The following is a 19,385-nucleotide window of genomic DNA, read 5'->3' as shown; positions in this document are numbered from 1 at the left end:
TGTAGTTGCAAGAGGAAAGTTCATCATTATTATAGATAAAAATAAATCATGTAGCTCCCAGGTATATGAATGCCTAATTATGTGTTCCATCACTAAAAAAAGCACAGATATTTTGGTTCAGCAGGAAAATATCTCACATAACGCATCTGGACTTCTCACCCTGTACAATACACAAATAAGGCACTGGTCATGTTATCCTTTATATGTAGACAAGGAAACCCAAAGTTTCAGTGAATTGTACAAGATCACACAGATGTTAAGATCCAAACATAGGCCTTTAATCTGTTAGCCGCTATGCAGCTTAGAACACTGCATCACAAATTTCCAGTGTGAATGTGCAATGATCCAAATCAATTAATGGTCGAATATATTCACAGAGTTCTCATTATGTCAAAAGCACTTCTGTTAGACTTTAGAGATGAGACAGACACAATAGAAATTGTAACAGGAAGAAATACAGTTCATTCACTGGTTCAAAAGTTGTTAAGCTCCTAGAGTGTATATGGCAAATTGGCAGAGAAGTAGGAGATAGTTGTGTCTCTTGCAAATAATTGCCTAATCCTAGCTTGGGGGTAGATATCTGTGTAAATCTTTCAACCAATATTTCCCTTTGGTCCATATTCATTCTATACTATAGAAGACCAAACATGTCTACCACTCTTGAGCGATGAAACTCCCGAATTTTTAGAAGAAATCACAGGATCCACACCTGTGTGGGAAAGGCACATACTCCCATTTTCTACAGGTCACCCTTTGTGCCATTTCCTGGGTGGGTAGAGACCATTAACCCAATCTCGGCTCCCGGTAGTGATTTTCTGATCAGAAAGCAATTGGATTCTTTGTAGTAGGTGATTGATCTAATCAGGTTCTGAGAGAAGATTTAGCTTCATAATGGTAATAAAATTCAGTCCTATTTACTACATGAAGAATGAGTGAATGAATAAATGAATGAATGAACAAATGACTATTGTTGACTTGTAGGTTTACCTGTAAATGACAGCACTGTTTTCATACCAAGTTAAGTTCAGCAACCCAAATGTTCAATCATTCCATGTTCAAACTTATTTTCCCTGTTGAGGGAAATTTCTATCTTGTTTATGGGAACATGACCTGGAATGTCTTTATCCAAATTCCTGACAACACTTGTATTGTACAAATACAACTTCCCTTATTTGTATTTTATTCCTTTCTCTGGGAATGGGTATAAGATAAAAGGCAATTTACTCAGACTGTCTGTGGAATTGGGATTATGAATTAATTTACATTTAAGGAGTTTAACTTACCGTATATATCAAAAAATTACAATTTTCAAGGCAGTGGTACACAGTAAGACATGATTTGTGCTCAACTATACTGAATACCATTTCATCTGCTTTGGATAATTCATAAAAAGATATCCTGTTTTTGCAATGCTCAAGAAGACTTATTATAAAAAGTATCATTGTATACACTGGGTGAATTCAACATTTCCTTAACCTTCTGATGGATTGGATTCTTGATAAAGGGGAGGTTGTGATACAATTCTAGCTGCCTGAAAATGAGTGGTTTTGTTAATTCCCCTGATCCCCAATTAGTCCTCTGTAAAAGGGGGGATTATAATAGTCCTAATTTCAAGATGTAAAGATTCAGAGAAGTAATGCACGTAGAGAGGATATCAGAGAACACAGCCTATGATAAATGTTCCATAAAAATTATTAGTATCTGCTACATCATCATTCAAAGCAAGTTAGTTCATTCACATCTAATTTTTCTTTCTTTTAAGTAAGTGTTACTAATTCTACACTGTTTTTCCACACTCTGGTGTTTAAGCTGTCTAATCCTCTATTCAGTTCCTTTACATGTTGAGCTAATCCTGGGATTCTGTCCCTATGTACATTCACCCACCCCTAGTACCTTTAGCTTTCTCTCCATTTGGCTTCTGGTCGGGTTGGTCTTTCATAGTCGTACTCTTAAGGTCATCAAAAATCATTTCCAAATTCACTCCAAGAATGAGAGAGTGAAGCAGTCAAGGACTTCTGCATAAAGTAAAAATTGGTGAGCTCCTGCTGGAGTGCTTAAATAGCTACTACTATCTAATTGAAGAATGACTCAATCATTGGTAGGAGGAAGAAGAGGCTTTGCTTCACACTGGGAAGTCGGCTGACGCAAATTCTTGGGTTATGTCTATTGCAAGTGGGGAAAGTGGCGATTCTGCTAAGTATTTCAGGATGTTTCACTAGGTAATTTATGAAAGGGAAAACTGTATTTTCCGTGAGCATTAGAGGAGAGCCAGTTTCCTCCGTCCATAATTCCAGTGTCCCTATTTGTTTATTTCACTGTAGCAGACTTTCTCTATATTGTAACTTTCATAAGTCTCTTTTAATTCTGACTGTTTCAATCAGCAATAGATCAGGAATTTTTGAGGTAATCACAGGATTCATCTCTAGCCATGATGACCATGATTAATTTTAGAACTTAATTCGAAGCACTATTTCATACAGTGGCAGTATAACATCGCACCAGTGAGAACATTGGAGCCAGAGGGAGCTAGTTTCAAATCTTTCCTTTGCTAGGCCTTTGATCTTGGAGAATTACTTAACATTCTGAACCTATGTGTTTTTGTCTTTTTTTTTTGAGAATTGCCTTTTTTCTTCTTCTTCTTTTTAATGTTTATTTTTTTTCCAAAGGAGAGAGAGACAGGCAGAGCGTGAGCCAGGGAAGGGCAGAGAGAGAGGGAGACACAGAATCTGAATCCGGCTCCAGGCTCTGAGCTGTCAGCACAGACCCCGAGGCAGGGCTTGAACTCTTGAACCATGAGATCTTGACCTGAGCCGAAGTCAGACACTTAAGTGACTCAGCCAACCAGGAGCCCTTGAATCTATGTCTTTGTCTATAAATTGGGACATTGGAATGTCCACTGGATAATGTTGATAATGTTGCTGTAAGGATTCATGTGAAATACTGGCTGAAAATGCTAAGTACTGTACTTCAAACATAAGAACTCAATAAATTATGGTTATAATATTAGTAGTAGTAACATTTAGCATAGTTGAATTACCCAGAAAAGAATACATTTTACACATAATTGGAGTCACAAGACTCTTCATTGATCTCGCTGTAAGGATGACTATATGAATTCATTGATAGAATTCTCACCTATTTTTTCTTTACAACCTCCTAACCAGAGAAGAAATGTCTTACTGCAGTTATGCATACTTTTAAAAACATTTTTCATTTTTGAGAGAGAGAGAGCATGAATGAGGGAGGGGCAAAGAGAGAGGGGGACAGAGGATCGAAGTGGGCTCTGAGATGACAGTCGCGAGCCTGACGCGGGGCTTGAACTCATGAGATCATGACCTGAACTGAAGTCGGACGCTCAACTGACTGAGCCAACCAGACGCCTCTACATGCTTTTTTAAAAGTTCTTATTTACTAGAGATATTTTCTGAAGTATTTATGGGCAGAATGATGGGATATCTGGAATTTGCTTTAAACTATGCCAGGGAAAAAAATAAAAGGAGGGGATACATAAAAGAACATTGAAAAAATATGCATACATAAATAAAATACCTAAGAAACTATGAAGAAAAATCACTGATATTGACAGCCTAATTAGGATTCCTTTTCCCTCCTCCTCCCTGGATTTTTTATTTTCCCTTTTTCTGTGCCAGGTATCTGACACCAAACTGAACATAGTTCATCTGTCACTTAAAGTTTTGCTCTGTGATACAGTTCACCAGAAAAGCTCAGCATGTAGCAAATATATCCTGGTCAAATCAGCTTGTAACAAATCAATGCTACTTACCTTTATCACTCAAGCGCTACCCAACGTCCCTTGACTGTAAGTGCCAGAAAGCAAGATTGCTGCCTGAATTCACCATGGCTACTTTCGCATAAATAGAATCTCAGGAAAGTGTTTTTGATAATGAATTAATAAATGCTGAAATTACATCTCAAGGAAGAGGGCACTTTATCATTCCCCACAGTGACTCAATTATTTTGTATGCCATCAATATTCTAGTGGATTAAGATGAGATACAGATGTATACTTGTTGACATGGCACATTTTTCCTTTTTTAATGTTTATTTATTTTTGAGGGGGGGAGGGGCAGAGAAAGAGGAAGACACAGAATCTGAGGCAGGCTCCAGGCTCTGAGCTGTCAGCCCAGAGCCCGATGCGGGCTTCGAACCCACAGATTGTGAGATCATGACCTAGACGGAAGTCGGACGCTTAACGAACTAAGCCACCCAGGCATCTGGACATAGCACATTTTTCTTGTGAGCTAGTTACCTTTTATGGATTGTCCTAGGAAGAAGTGTCTTGGAAAGACATATGTGTCCACGTAGCTAAAACACCCAAAGATACACCCAGGACTAGAAAGAACAACATTCTTTGAAGGAGGCCTAAGATTGAGCTAGATTTCTCAGACTTCAGATGTTCACCTTCACACCCCACCCACGAAACCAAGGACCAAATAATCATCCATTGTGCTTGGGGTCAATACTCATAAGATGCTCCCTAAGCAGTCTGGGACCTGGTGATGAGCTCTACAAATCCCTTCAAATACATTTTATTTTCTTAAAAAATCCTCTGCACTTAATATCTATAGGTAGGATTGCCATCACTGTGGTAGATTCCCCTTCCTAAGGAAAGAAAACAAAAACAAAAACCTCAAGGCAACCGGGCCATATATGACAACATCCTTCACGATCTTGTAACATAAGACCACTTAATCAGACTACGTATTTGTGTGTTACCGTTTATGGGAGACAAGGAAGTAGAAAATATATTTTAAAAACTATACCACATGGTGTTTGGAGCTCAGTTCTTCGGGTGCAAACCCAACTGAGGGGTGCCCACAGGAATAAAATTGCTTCCTGGAAAGAAAAGCCTCTGTGTCACGATTCTCTGTGCAAGAATCCTGCTACATCATCAGTTTCCCACCCCCTCATTTTATATACTCTAATAGAGCACTCTACTGATTTTCCATTCCATTAAAGTTATTCCCTCTCTCCAACAAATTACAAGCTCTTTATGAGTAAAGTTGGATCCCCTTCTATTAAGAAAAGCTTATTCTTTCCTATCGCCCTGGAATACCATATAGGTTATAATATTCTGCAAACAGTAGGCAGTTAATACTTGAGATTCTTAGCTACTAAAACATCACCAGCATAAGCTGGATTTTAAAAATACAAAGGCATTTAAGGAAAATATGTCTTCGTTCTTTATTTTGATAAAGTGGAGCTAATGCCCAGAAAATGTAAGAGATTTACTAAACGTCTCTTTTCTACCTGAAGCCAGACAAGAACTCAGCTCACTATTCTTCTTCTCCAACTTAATACTCTGTAATTTTCATTTTTTTAATTTTAAAAAATTTTGTTTAAGTTTATTTATTTATTTTGAGAGAGAGAGAGAGAGAGAATGAGAGCAGGGGAGGAACAGAGAGAGAAGGAGAGAGAATCCCAAGCAGGCTGTGTGCTGACAGATGCGAGGCTCGAACTCACAAACTATATGAGATCATGACCTGAGCCGAAGTCAGACACTTAACCGACTGAGTCACCCAGGTGCCCCGAAACTCTGTAATTTTACTTTTTTCTTTCATTTTTTAATGTTTATTTATTTTTTAAAGAGAGAAGAGTGTGAGTGGGGGAGGGCAGAGAGAGAGAGAGGAAGACACAGAATCCAGGCTCCAGGCTCTGAGCTGTCAGCACAGAGCCTGAGATCATAGAGCCGATGTCAGACGCTTAACCCTTGACCAACTGAGCCACCCAGGTGCCCCAAACTCTGTAATCTTCGAACAGTGACTCCAGTGATGGTGAGTAATATGTGTCAACTTGTCTGGGCCACAGGGTGCCAAGATATCTGGTCAAACATTTTTCTGAGCTTTCCTGAGAATGTTTTTGGATGAGATTCCCATTTTAGTCAGTGGGGTAAAGATTTCTCTCCATAATGTGCATGGCCTCATTCAATCTGTTGAAGGCCTGCATAGAACAAAGACACTAATCTTCCTCCAAATAAGAAAATATTCTCCAGCAGCCAGCCTTTGGGTTGGAACTTCACCTTGGCTCTCTTGGGTCTCAAGCCTGCTGCTCCACATTACAGATTTGGGCTTGCTGGTCTCCATAATTGCATGAGTCAGTTTCTTACCATACATCTTTCTCTATAAATATGCACCCTCTTATTGGTCTTGTTTCTCTAGAAGACCGTGACTAACATAACTCCTCATTTCTTCCTTCTCCCAGTTCCTGGAAACCACCATTCTATTTTCTCTTTCTATGAACTTGACTACTCCAGGTACCTCATATAAGTGGAAACATACAATATCTGTCCTTTTGTGTCTGGCTTATTTCACTTAGATTAGGGCTTCACGATCTGTCCGTGCTGTAGTACGTCTCAGAAGTTTCTTTTTATTTTTTCTAATGTTTATTTATTTTTGAGAGACAGAGACACAGAGCACGAGCAGAGGAGGGCCAGAGAGAGAGGGAGACACAGAATCCGAAGCAGGCTCCAGGCTCTGAGCTGTCAGCACAGAGCCCAACGTGGAGCTGGAACCCACGAGCTGTGAGTTCATGACCTGAGCCAAAGTTGGATGCTTTACCGACAGAGCAACCCAGGCGCCCCATTAATTTTCTTTAAGGCTGAATAATATCCCATTGTATGTATATACCACATTTTGTTTATCCGTTCATCCATTGATGGACGTTTGGGTTTCAAAACCTGTGGGATAATTTCTACAATCCTTTCGTGGCAGATAGCTGGACGAAATTCACAGACTTTAACTAGTTCTCATTTCCTGCCCCCTGATGTTGTTCATGCCCTTGTGTAATCTTCTCCCCTTCAGTGTGGGTGGTATCCATGGTTTGGATGTGCCAAAGTGATAGAATGTATATGATTATGTATTTGTGATTACATAAGTTATAATGTTTATTTTGCTAAAGTTTCTCTCCCTCCTCTTGGCCAGATTTAAAGAAGCAAGCTTACAGAAATCCTATAACCACAAAGAAATGAATTCCTGGGGTGCCTGGGTGGCTCAGTCAGTTAAGCATCTGACTCTTGATTTTGGCTCAGGTCAGGATCTCAGTTTGTGAGTTTGAGCCCCACATTGAGCTCAGCGCCCTCTGTACTGGCAGCGAGGAGCCTGCCTGGGATTCTCTCTCTCTCCTTCTCTCTCTGCCCCTCCCATTCTTTCTCTCTCCCCTTTTCAAAACAAATACATGAAACATTAAAAAACAAAGAAATGAATTCCCGCCTGAGGTAGCTTGGAAGCATATCCTTCCCCAGTTGAGTCTTCTGATGAGAATACAACCCAGAAGACATCTTGACCTCAGCCTGTGAGACCCTAAGTAGAAGACCCAACCAATCTGTGCTCATACTTCTGATCCACAGACACTGTGATATATATATATATATATATATATATATATATATATATATATAAAATGTGTGCTCATAAAATTTGTGGTAATGTGTTTTATGGTATATAAAACTAATAATACTTTGATAAACTTAATCCCTTCTATTTTGTTAAATTCCCTTAAATCGAATCCTGAGTGTCAATGCCTCTGAGGTTGTCACTCAATGCTTACATTGCAATCTTGATTCATAAGATAGAGCACTTCCTGGTGGAGTCGTTGCAAGATGAAACTGATGTCTTCTGCTTTATTATCTATTTTTGAAGCTATGGGTGCGGCCCAACTCACTGCTCAACACTTTATAACTCGTGCTTGGTGACTCACAGTAAAGATAGTCCTGGACTCTATTTCACTGAGGCACAGAAAGGAAGGGAATTCATGGTTGGTCATCTGACATAGGCAAGGTCAAAAGGAGAATAATCAAAGGGGCCAGAAACAAGTAATTTTTTAGCTCCACTTGTTACAAGTTTTGTATAACAATTTCCTTAGGCATAAGTGAAAGACCTCTATGTACATGTACCCTCCATTGGTTCCACTCCAAGTCTTTAACAACCTGGTCAAAAGCTAATGATTCACAAACTTAATAGAACTACAAAATTGTGTAGGATTGAAATGAGGTCGTTCCCCTCCATCTCAGCCACCTTCCCTTCCAGTCTGTACCCTGTTTCGTCTTCCTACATGGATCCTCTCTCCTCTCTCAACATTCGGGATGTAGAGGTTTTGACAGGGACAGAACTGGGCGTTAAAATTGCCACAAGGCATAATCACTCTCATTAGGATAAACAAGAAGTTCTACTTCTCTGAAGAATAATCCAGTGAGAAAAAAAAATGCAGTAGTTATTCTAAGAAAGAATATTAACAAGGAGGTCATTAAAAGAATCGTGTTTTGTTCAAACCTGTTAGAAAGCTGGAGGGCAAAAAGGTGATGGCAATCACATGCAGGAAAGTGCAGTGGGGGCAAAGATCATGGTAATGGGCAAACCTGTTCACTCAGGTTTGGCTGGCATGATTGAGGAAGAGATGGCCAGAACAGCAAGGGGAAATATTCAAAATTGGAATACCAGGAAAGCTAAAACATGGCCATGGTAATAATATACTGACAGGACATCAGTTATTCAGCATACTGAAGGTGAAGGTCACTGGTAAAACTGAATGGAAATCAAGAGAATCCTAGTTAACACTTCTAAAATACTCATTACATCAGGACAATTATGTGCATTTCACACACATTACCTTATTGAATCTCTATAAGTCTATGAAGTAACGTTATTATTATTACCCCACTTTGGATAGAATGAAGCTGACCCAACAGGGATATAATAACTTGCCCAAGATCACACAGCTATTAAGTGAGACAGCAGGTATTTAATCCCAGATAACCTAGCTAGGCTCTTAGCCATGATACTCTATTGCATCTCTGACAAGAGAGAGAGAAGGGAAAGATTAGTGATGTAATCATGTGCAGGACACTCTAAATAGAAATAGAAATATTCTGGGCGCCTGGGTGGCGCAGTCGGTTAAGCGTCCGACTTCAGCCAGGTCACGATCTCGCGGTCCGTGAGTTCGAGCCCCGCGTCAGGCTCTGGGCTGATGGCTCGGAGCCTGGAGCCTGCTTCCGATTCTGTGTCTCCCTCTCTCTCTGCCCCTCCCCCGTTCATGCTGTCTCTCTCTGTCCCAAAAATAATTAAAAAACGTTGAAAAAAAAAAATTTAGAAATAGAAATATTCTAATAAAAGTTCTTCATGTCTTTGGTGGCATTTTCTCTATGAAACAACAAGTCAAGTGAGCATTCCTCTCCTGTTTTGTAAAAGGGAAAATTAAGGCTTGGAGAAACGACATAATAATTTAGTAGAGAGCCAGGGATTTTCTTGTCTCCCGGTCCTATGAAATACTTCCCACCTTGCCAAGTTTTCTGCTGAGATTTGAAAAATACTCTTCATCTTAGCTCCATCTTCCTTACTTTTCAGAAAATAAAGCAATGATCATTTAGTTTTGGAACTTAATGTTATCTAATCACCAGGCTTTTCTGTCACTATTTGATTTCCTTAGCTAAGAGAGAAAGAGGAAAAAAAAAGTTATGTTCTCCATGCTCATTTAATGCTGTGTGGGGACTCTTTGAATCAATCCCACCCCACAGTTGCCCTCAACAATCACTCAGTAAAATTAGATATGATCTAAAAGGTGGTTTTATTCAATTCTTATGAGACAGATATATGTGTGTAAACTAATGTCTAATTTTCTTATGAAATACTTTGCATATTGAAGTTTTTTTGAAATACTTTATGAAGTAAATGATTTCTGACTTAAGTATAAATCACTTATACAGCATTCATTTGTTCCTATAGATATGTTTCTTTACAACTATTCCCTTGCCATGTTTGCTCATTTTTAAATTTTTTATGTGTATTTGTTTTTGAGAGAGAGAGAGAGAGAGACATAGAGCGTGAGCAGTGGAGGGGCAGAGAGAGAGAAGGAGACACAGAATCTGAAACAGGCTCCAGGCCTCGAGCTGACAGCACAGAGTCCGACGCAGGGCTTGAACTCACAAACTGCGAGATCATGACCTGAGCTGAAGTCAGATGCTTAACCGACTGAGCCACCCAGACGCCCCGATGTGTGCTTATTTTTATTCTGACTTTAGATTTTATTTAAGAGAGAGAGAAAGAGAGAGAGACAGAAACCTAAAGACCTATAGATCTTGGAACCTAGCTAAAACATTTTTTGTATGTGTCTGTCTGACTTATCTGTTTCAATGAGAACTGAAGTCAGGGTAGAGGGGAATTTCGTGGTCACCACCCAAACATTCTAATCTCCAAACCTGCTTTCCTCAAAGATGGGAGAGTTTTCCAGTCCATTTGTCAACCTCTCAGTCCTACTGCAATGGTTAAGAATAAATGACCCAGAACCAGGAGAGTTGATTATCAACATAGTAAAGGGGAGGGTTTCAGAGAGCAGGAGAGGAGGGCTAATCACATGGAGAAGGGGAGTGAATGGAGGTTGGCAATTATTCAACAGTCGCCCTGAAATGTGCTGGTGAAGGACCAAGAATATTACTCTTTTTCTGATGGAGACGAGAACTTATTTGATCACCAGCAATCTGCCTTTGAGCCTCCTAAAGTTAAGTTTCTCACCACTGCCTAGAGAAATACGTAATTCTGAGGACTGATGTGTCCTCCTTGAATGTCTTCTTTTTGGGGACAGTGGGAGAAAGTTAAAGACCTACAGAAAGGATTACTAATAGGGAAGGAAGGAAGGCAGGGGGAAGCGAATGTGGATAACATAAAAACAGAGTAGAAATAGAGAAAGAAGCCAGGATGAAAGGGGAGAGAAAGACCACAGAAAATAAAAGCCCAAAGGAATAAGAGGACAGAACAAAAAAGAGTGAGAAAGAGCGCGCGCGGGAGAAGAAGAAAACTGATTTACTGCTGAGAAAAGTTTGTCTCCTTAAGTCCTCTAGGTCCAGAAGTCTGACCTAGCACAGAGCATGGAAAGGAGGCAACAGACACCCAGACCGTGATCCTGGAGAAGCGGTTCAGCCCCCATGGTGATGCAAGCCCAGGCCGTGACAGCCTCTGCCCTGGTGTATTTCATCCAGGTGAGTGTGAAAACACAAAAGCAAACCTTTGTTTGTTTGTTTGTTTGTTTGTTTCTCAGATAAATCGACTCTCAGAAGACCCTTGGGGGAAATGGATGAGAGGAAAGACACATATTGGACCAAAGGGGTCGTGGGGAAAGAATGACTGGAATGTTTCCTTAGTGTTATAGTGTTTCGCGGTCCATGAGTGGCTAATGACATCAGTGAAATGGGGAGGGGGGGTGGCAGAAATTAGGGCAACTGGAGATACATGCAGGGTAGCTATGGTAATTCGGAAGGGCCACTTATCGATATTTCTTTTAGCATCGTATCACCCGTCCCTCAAAATCCCAAATGTAGTATCAAAAAGAATGACACAGTTTCCCTGAATGGAGTTTTCACATCAGCACTGGTACAGTTCTAACAGCCTAGGTGCCTCCGGATCAGAAATAAGTTAACAGAGGAAAAATTCTTTCGAAATACTTTGGACTTTTTATTTCTCGCCACTAAAAATCAGAAGGCCCTAAGTAACTCATTAGCTGAGAAAAAGGTCATTAGACTGATGATCCTGGACAACTGTCAAGGGGAAGTTTGCATAGCTAGCAAGGGATGGACTGTCTGTTTTGATTTCTATGTCCTCGTTAAAATAATGTCTGCAAATCCATTTCTTTCTTCTTGTATTTTCCTTTTGCTTCCTCTTCATTTCCTTGCTTTTCCCTTTCCTTCTTGCCTCTTCTTTTTTTCTCTTCTTTTTCTTTCCTCTTCTTCTTTCCCCTTCTTTCTTCTTCTCCTTCTCCTCCTCCTTCTTCTTCCTCTTCCCCTTCTCCTTCTCCTCCTCCTCCTTCTTCTTCTCCTTCTCCTCCTTCTCCTCCTCCTTTTCCTCCTCCTCCTCTTCCTTCTCCTTCTCCTCCTTCTCCTTCTCCTTCTTGCAATAATACCCAAACGAAGTATTTTAGCTGTTTGGCACATTAAGCTTTTCTTACCTTTAGTCAGGAAAAAGAAACACAGAACCAGGGCTGGGCTGAGAAAATACACATTGTCACCCTTAGTGACCAACCATTTTAAAATAAAAAAAAAAAAAAAGAGAGAGAGAGAGAGATTCTCAAATGTTGTCTGCAGAAGATACCTGGTTAGTCCTTTTACAAACCCTTTTTGCCTGATGTATCGTGATAGTGTGTGTCCCCTCTCGTTTCCATAAACTCGCAATGAGCACAACTCTCTGTTCCCTGTTGAGGGCCTTTGTGGTTTTTGTTGTTGATTTCCTGGCAATATTAAGTCATTCAAGTTACTGGAAGAGAGACACAGTCTCTGAATGCAAGTTTCTCTATTTGGGGAGAAAGTCAACTGAAATACAAGGTAAAAAAGGAGTAGAAGCTTTCATTATTATTAGCAGAAGGGACTTGCTAGCAATACTGAGGAGTCGTTAGAGCAGATTTATCCCTTGTTCTATTAATTCATTCAACGCATGTATAGGATAAAGGCTGATCTGAATTCTGGCTACCTCAGTGGGAGCACACAGTTGGTCATGTTAACTTAAATTCCTTTGCCTCCATCACTTAATCTTTCAAAATAAGGTTAAGTATACCCACCTACATGATTATTGCAATGAAATGTTATGACATAGTGAAAATTCTTAGCTGACTGGCGTATCGTAGCCACTGAATAAATAAAACTGTTCCCTTCCTTTGTCCCCTAATCTTTTTTCATATAGTGTGTTATTGATGCACTAAGGGAATAAAAAAGAGGAGTGGTCTAGAATGCAATTTGTAACTGGGAGAGAATTAGGAAGACAATAACAATATCCTGAGGGACAGATCAGGAAATTTCTAGGACAAACAAATTGATTTAAATGCTGCCTAAGGTGTAATGCTCACCCACCTCCAAAAAACAAAACAAAACCATAACCTCCCCCCCAAAGCCAAGATATTTGTTCCTCCAGGTTCTCCCATTTCAAATATAATAATCAGCAGGCATGGGAGCAATGAAAACCAACAATCCTCAACCTGCCTGACCCTCTGACCTCGTCCTCATATTTTCCCGGCTGTCTCCATGCAGTCTAACAACGCAGAGTCATGAGGAACAGTCGATAGGCTGCTGAACAGAGCAATGAGACATTTCCCTGTCTGAGACTATTTCCCTTCCTACAGCTTCCTTGGGCAAGATGTGAGGAGAACTGTGTGAGTCCTGAACAGTAAGTATCTGAGACCCGACTGGGAAGCAGGAGAAACAGACAAAAACATTAGTACCCAAAACAGGGTCAAAGGGTCATCAGATATCTGTGACTTCCCTTTATCTTTACTTACACGACCATCAGCCCACTAATCACAGACAGGGTTATCCAAAAATAAAGACAATCACCACGGTGTCATCCTACGTACTTAAAATCACTGACAGCATTTTTCCCCCCACAGCCAATCTTCCCCTTAAAACATCGGAATTAACCTCCATTTATATAGTCACAGAGATTTGCAAAAGGTTTTCTCGCTCATGCTTCTTCATGACTCATCAAGACAGACTAGGTTCAAAAATCTCATCCTGGGCAGATAAGTTTGGGTAATTCCAAAGTAGCATCACCACCTGAGGTATGAAAAGCATTTTCCGTATTTTAGGGCATATCACTATTTTTTTTTTTCTAGATTTTTTTTTTTTTTATTAGTCTTCTTTATTTTTGAGAGGCAGAGAGAGACAGAGTGTGTGTGGGGCAGGGGGGCAGAGAGAGAGGGAGACACAGAATGCAAAGCAGGCTCCAGGCTCTGAGCTGTCAGCCCAGAACCCGATGCGGGCCCCGAACTCACGAACTCACGAACCGTGAGATCGTGACCTGAGCCGAAGTTGGACGCTCAACCGACTGAGCCACCCAGGCGCCCCGGGCATATCACTATTTAATGCACATGTCCTTTAGCTATGACTTTGAGGTCATTATCCCTTAATCTAAACCTATCACGATTAGGTCTTACATAGACACAGAGGACACACAAGGGGAAGAGATTCATTTCACTTGGAGGTAAATTACTTAAAAAAAAAAAAAAAGCAGGGCCAGTTGGAACAAAACAGTTGCTCAGCGTGAAGGAAAACACATATTTAGACATGGGAAGGGTTTCTCAATAGCTAAGTCTGTTAAACCCAGGGGAAATGGTGGTGGCCTTGACTGCTTGTCCCACTGTCTGCGGTTTTAGACACCTACCAGTATGGGAAGAGTCCATTTTTGTTTTTAGCTGTTATGTTCTTTATTATTATTTTTTCCATTTTTATTTAATTTATTTTTTAAATTTGCATCCAAGTTAGTTAGCACAGAGTGCAACAACGATTTCAGGAGTAGATTCCTTAATGCCCTTTACCCATTGAGCCCATCCCCCCTCCCACCACCCCTCCAGTAACCCTCTGTTTGTTCTCCATATTTAAGAGTCTCTTATGTTTTGCCCCCCTCCCTGTTTTTATATGATTTTTGCTTCCCTTCCCTTATGTTCATCTGTTTTGTCTCTTGAAGTCGTCATAAGAGTGAAGTTATACAATATTTGACTTTCTCTAACTGACTACTTTCGCTTAGCATTATACCCTCTAATTCCATCCACATAGTTGTGAATGGCAAGATTTCATTCTTTTTGATTGCCGAGTAATACTCCACTGTATGTATGTATGTGTGTGTATATATATATATATATATATATATATATATATACATATATAATACCACATGGCAGAATAATTTCTAACAGAGTGAGAATTGTAACATTGTAGAGCAAGAAGAGGCTTTAAATAAATGGGGAATGTGAGAAAACCTACAGGAGACACTATTTACTGAAAAAGCAAACTATATGTTACAAATGTACAACCGAAAAGAGGAGGTTGAAGTGAATTTCAACGGGTTTCAATAGCTCAGTGTATCAGAAAGTATAATTAAATTTATCTTCAAAAAAAAAAATTTGTTCCTCTTCAAAGATAAATAGTTCCTCTCTTTCCCCTTTGTACTCCTGAGCTTACCCCACAATTCCTTCTCTCCTGCAATCCATATATTTTTCATCCCTAGAGAGAAAATTTATAATTGCCATTATTACTTCAGTTAATTTAATTAACTTCCGACACAGTGAAGTTGGGCTTGACAGTTTTGTCCCTTCCCGTTTGGCTTCAGTGGGTGTGCATATCAGTTTTGATCGTGGATGTGAAAGTTCAGGTTTTTTTCTTTTATGGTGAGAGTTTTTCTGGTGGCCCTTGCGACAATTGACAGCATGTAAATTACAAACTTCACTGCATTGCTTTCGTCTTACAACTAAAATTTTCTTTCTGTTTAAATTTTACTGATCACTAATGTATCCAAACGTCAACTTTCATATCCATTTTCAAACTTGGTAAACTTACATTCCAGGCTCTTCCCTGATAATTGTCCTCGTAACAGTTTACAGTGGTCACGACTACCCTTTCTATAAACGCTGTTTTCATAATCACTACTCTAGTCGGTCTTATAGTGCTTTACAAAAATATTTACACCATGACATCTGTAGTATAAAATGCTTCTTAAGGCGTCCCATTTTGTAATATGTTCCGCTGGTTATACTGAAGTCACTATAACTTGTATGCTAACTAACTGGAATTAAAACACAAACTTAAAAAAAAAGTACACACACACACACACACATATATATGTTGTGATGCTTTTATTATAACAAGGTAGCATTATCGCATTGTAACTCATATTTCTGATTCTGGAACTACAATAGGCATTTACTATATTTTTATTACAGAAAAAAAAAAAAAACAAAACAAAAAAACAAAACTCCAAACACCTTTATTCTTTCTCCATAGTTGCCTGACCACAGATTGGGTACATCTCTGGTATATATGGTAAGTTTCAACTCTAATACCCAGAAAGACATCTCAAAGGAACTTTCTTTTTCTCAAGGGCATTTGTTTTTTTTAATCTATTTATTTTTTAGTTTTTAAATATACTGATGGCAGGGGGGAAAAAAAAAAAAACGTATGAGACACCCAGTGTACTTAACCTTGCATCCCACGAAGTCAAGTTTCTTTACCTCATTGTTAACTATGTGACAATATGCCAGGATTTCCTATTTCAATACCTTCTCCTCCGCCAACATCGAAAGGTTATTGTGTATTTTCTCAGCGTTAGCTCCAGAAATTTCTACAGGAAGGAGAATACTTTCTATGATAGAAACAGACCCTCCACACCGCATTAAATCTCTTATTGTTTTAATGAACCGATTCAGTCTTGCTGACGAATAAGTATATGTGTATAAAGAAGTATTATGGTCATTCCATAAAATATTCAAACAAAGTCAGAGTGCAGACACTGAAGGCTGATTATTGCCGGGGCTGGGAAACACACCAGACCCCAGGGCGGTCACTGCCCCGTGGTCATCTTGCAGGTTGCTGGTGGTCATTGGCGGGCTGCTGCTTCTGTGTGGCCTGACTTCTGTGTGCTTCCGCTGCTGTCTGAGTCGCCAGCAAAATGGGGAAGAGGAGGGCCGGCCTCCCTATGAAGTGACAGTCCTCGCTTTTGATCATGACAGCACTCTCCAAAGCACTATCACTTGTGAGTACTGTGACATTATAACACTGGACGGGGATTAAAAGAACCATCAGGACAGAGCAACGGATATAGAAACAAGGACTGAATCGTGTTTTTTAGAAACTGTTTGAAATTTAAAAAAAAAAAAAAAAAAAATATATATATATATATATATATATATATTCGAGAGACAGAGAGAGCATGAGCCAGGGAGGGGCAGAGAGAGAGAGAGAAAAAGAGAGAGAGAGTACGAAACAGGCTCCACACTGTCAGCACAGAGCCTGATGTAGGGCTCCAACTCACAAACTGCGAGATCATAACTTGAGCCGTGAGACCCTGACCTGAGCCAAAGTCAGATGCTTAGCCGGCTGAGCCACTCAGGCACCCCTGAAGAGTACTGAAGATTCTAGAATTCAGGGTCATTCTAATTTCAGGGAGCCTGATGGTGTGGTGACCTGGGCTCATGCTGATGCTGTCTTCTCCAGTAGTAGTCGGACTCATGATAGAGTGAAGAAGTAGAACGTTGGAGAAAACATTGGGAATGTTTCATAGGAAGAGTTACCCAGTCTATAAACTTATTTTGATGAAGCAATTTTAAACCATGAGTGTATCCCTTTTTTCAAAACTGTCTTGGATTTTGTGAGAACTTGTATCTTCTATTACTAATATATATTATTTTATCTCTCTGGAGAAATTAGCAACGCCTACTTTCAACCCTTTGTTCTGTAGCGTATCTATGGATATACTTAAGGAGTAGCTTACCATTCCCTTGAGGATCATAAAACACTTTCCTTTATCTCCTTCGGTTCTCTTCTTTATATTATATTTATATAAGAGCCGGTAGCCCAACATTGTGATATTTATTTTGGAAAAAAAAATATGTTTGCTGTTCACCTTTCCTGCTTTTCTTATGGTCATTTTAGAGAAGAGAGAAATAAGACAGAAATAAATATTTCTAAGGAGTCTGCATTATCAGTGCATTGGTGTAAAGTCTATAAAAGGGAAAAGACGGGGCTGTGAGATATGGGAACACAATTTAGATGAGCCGAGGACCCCGGAGAAGACAGGCTCTCCTAGCAGAGTGAAGTTGGTTTCTAAACAGCCCTCGCGGGATTTTCATAACATCTGTGGCCGAGAGTGACAATGAGTTTGGACACTTGCTAAAAACGAAGGGAAATTAAGTGTGTTGTAAGTCCCTGATTTCTGAGGATGCCGCATTTTCTTTAGCTCTATTCCTTCTTTTCTCACTAGCCTTGCAGTCGGTATTTGGCCCTGCAGCTCGAAGAATCCTGGCTGTGGCTCACTCCCACAGCCCCCTGGGCCAACTGCCTCCCTCTTTGGACACCCTCCCAGGGTATGAAGAAGCTCTTCACATGAGTCGCTTCACCGTTGCAAGGTGTTGGCCGAAAACACCTGACCTACCCCCAGTGCCAGAAGAAAAGCAGCTGTCTCCAGTGGACGAGTCTCCTCGAGCAGGACCCTCTTCCAACTGATGGGAATTCTGATTTTATAAATGGGGTGGGGGGATCCCCAGCATAGCCACAGACAGACAAATGGGACATTTTTTCCCCCTAACTTTTGGAAGATTTAAGATGACGACTATACACTATTCAGTGGAAAGGATGGCTTCCCACTCTTCGTTTCCAGCCACATGTATTTTCTAACACGGAATGCTCTAACTGGGAACTCTAATTCTTTATCCAGTGGCCAGAATTTGTAACTAACCTCTAGCAATGCTGACTACTCCTGAACCAAGAAAGCATCAAAAGTACCTTGAATGCCTATAGCTATTGAGTTCCTTTGCCTATGGGATACTGCAGGTGGTTTTTCTTTCTGCCAGCTGTAACGCAAGAGTAGATTGTGGTACATTTGAGGAGAAAGACAAGAGTGTAGGCACAGCCATAGACATGAATGCACTGAAGCGTGAATTCTTCCTCTTGAGAGAACATTCACTTTTCTACTGAATGCCAGTGACACTCTTGGCATCATAATACCTAATACCTAAGTGGACCCAGGTAATCGTAATACCTAAGTGGACGTTCAGGATCCAGGGGTAGGATTGCAGACACGGGCTAAGGGAACAGAGTACATACGGTACCCAAGTGCCGAATATCAAGGTCTTTCCTTCATCCTGGTCCTACTCTCTAGCAATATGAGAAACTTCATGGAGTGCAGTAACACTTTCTATTAATTTCTCAGTGTTTCTGCCTTGCAAACACATGCACTCACACGCGCGCGCGCGTGCACGCCTGCACAGACACACGCAGTCTTTTCTCACTCTAAAAGAATGGCATTGTTTCGCTTCTTTTGTCTTTCTGGCCGACCCCTTAAAGCCAGGTTATCTGTAGTGACCCACACTAGTCTCTAGGAGTGGCCTTCACTGCCACCTCGTGGCCATGGTAGAAAATGTCGTCTCCTATTTGAGCCGATCTGCACCCCTCTCCAGTTCTTGGATTAACTAACTGAACTCAGCCCGGATGGCATCCTGCCGTGTCGTGCTAAGCTGTCCGCCTGAAATACTACTGGACAATTGGGGATATGATGTATTGTTACTGGACAACTGAGAAAGTAAAGTGTATTGGGGAAAAATTACTTGCCAGTGACCTTAGATAAATCATTGACAATCTTTAAAGGAGTTTCCTCATCTGTAAAATAGGGGATAATAACACCTCCAAGGATTGTTGCGAGGCTCAAATAAGCTAGATACAAATGACAAGATTTGTAAAGTATTATGTACATGGATTTGTCGCTCTTAATATTGACATCTAATTTTCACCTGGCTACTATGATTCTGAGAATTGTGCTCTTGTTTGTTCTTTGGCCACCCAGCTTGTTAGGTTACCGCTAAATCACGCTGGAAGTCACTTTTATTCGTCAATAAATATCTGTCGATTG

General features: G+C 40.3%; 2 protein-coding genes and 1 long non-coding RNA gene across 7 annotated transcripts in view; 1 reads left to right on the top strand and 2 right to left on the bottom strand.

Annotated features, from left to right (window-relative positions):
• The window catches only part of OLR1 (oxidized low density lipoprotein receptor 1), a 12,096-nt gene extending 9,991 nt beyond the window's left edge, over positions 1–2,105 (bottom strand). For both annotated transcript variants that reach the window (XM_058743697.1, XM_058743698.1), the window contains exon 1: positions 1,894–2,105. In XM_058743697.1, coding sequence (XP_058599680.1) covers positions 1,894–1,969 — 76 coding nt within the window. In that variant the 5' untranslated portion in view covers positions 1,970–2,105. The remainder of the gene's footprint in view (positions 1–1,893) is intronic.
• TMEM52B (transmembrane protein 52B) overlaps positions 1–19,188 on the top strand; it is a 26,284-nt gene extending 7,096 nt beyond the window's left edge. The window contains exons 1-6 of one of the 4 annotated variants that reach the window (XM_058743709.1): positions 9,109–10,509; positions 10,842–10,987; positions 13,114–13,157; positions 15,767–15,805; positions 16,348–16,514; positions 17,742–19,188. In XM_058743709.1, the coding sequence (XP_058599692.1) occupies positions 10,934–10,987; positions 13,114–13,157; positions 15,767–15,805; positions 16,348–16,514; positions 17,742–17,983 (546 nt within the window). In that variant the 5' untranslated portion in view covers positions 9,109–10,509; positions 10,842–10,933 and the 3' untranslated portion in view covers positions 17,984–19,188. Of the gene's footprint in view, positions 1–9,108; positions 10,988–13,113; positions 13,158–15,766; positions 15,806–16,347; positions 16,515–17,741 lie in introns of those variants that run through there. The other 3 variants (XM_058743710.1, XM_058743708.1, XM_058743711.1) reach the window with 3 other exon arrangements.
• LOC131520022 (uncharacterized) overlaps positions 1–19,385 on the bottom strand; it is a 141,231-nt gene that overhangs the window by 95,951 nt on the left and 25,895 nt on the right. The window lies entirely within an intron of this gene.

The sequence above is a fragment of the Neofelis nebulosa genome, chromosome 8, assembly GCF_028018385.1.
Source record: "Neofelis nebulosa isolate mNeoNeb1 chromosome 8, mNeoNeb1.pri, whole genome shotgun sequence".
NCBI lineage: Eukaryota > Metazoa > Chordata > Mammalia > Carnivora > Felidae > Neofelis > Neofelis nebulosa.
The sequence above is the reverse complement of the archived record's forward strand: the minus strand, read 5'-3'. Positions and strand labels throughout refer to the sequence as shown.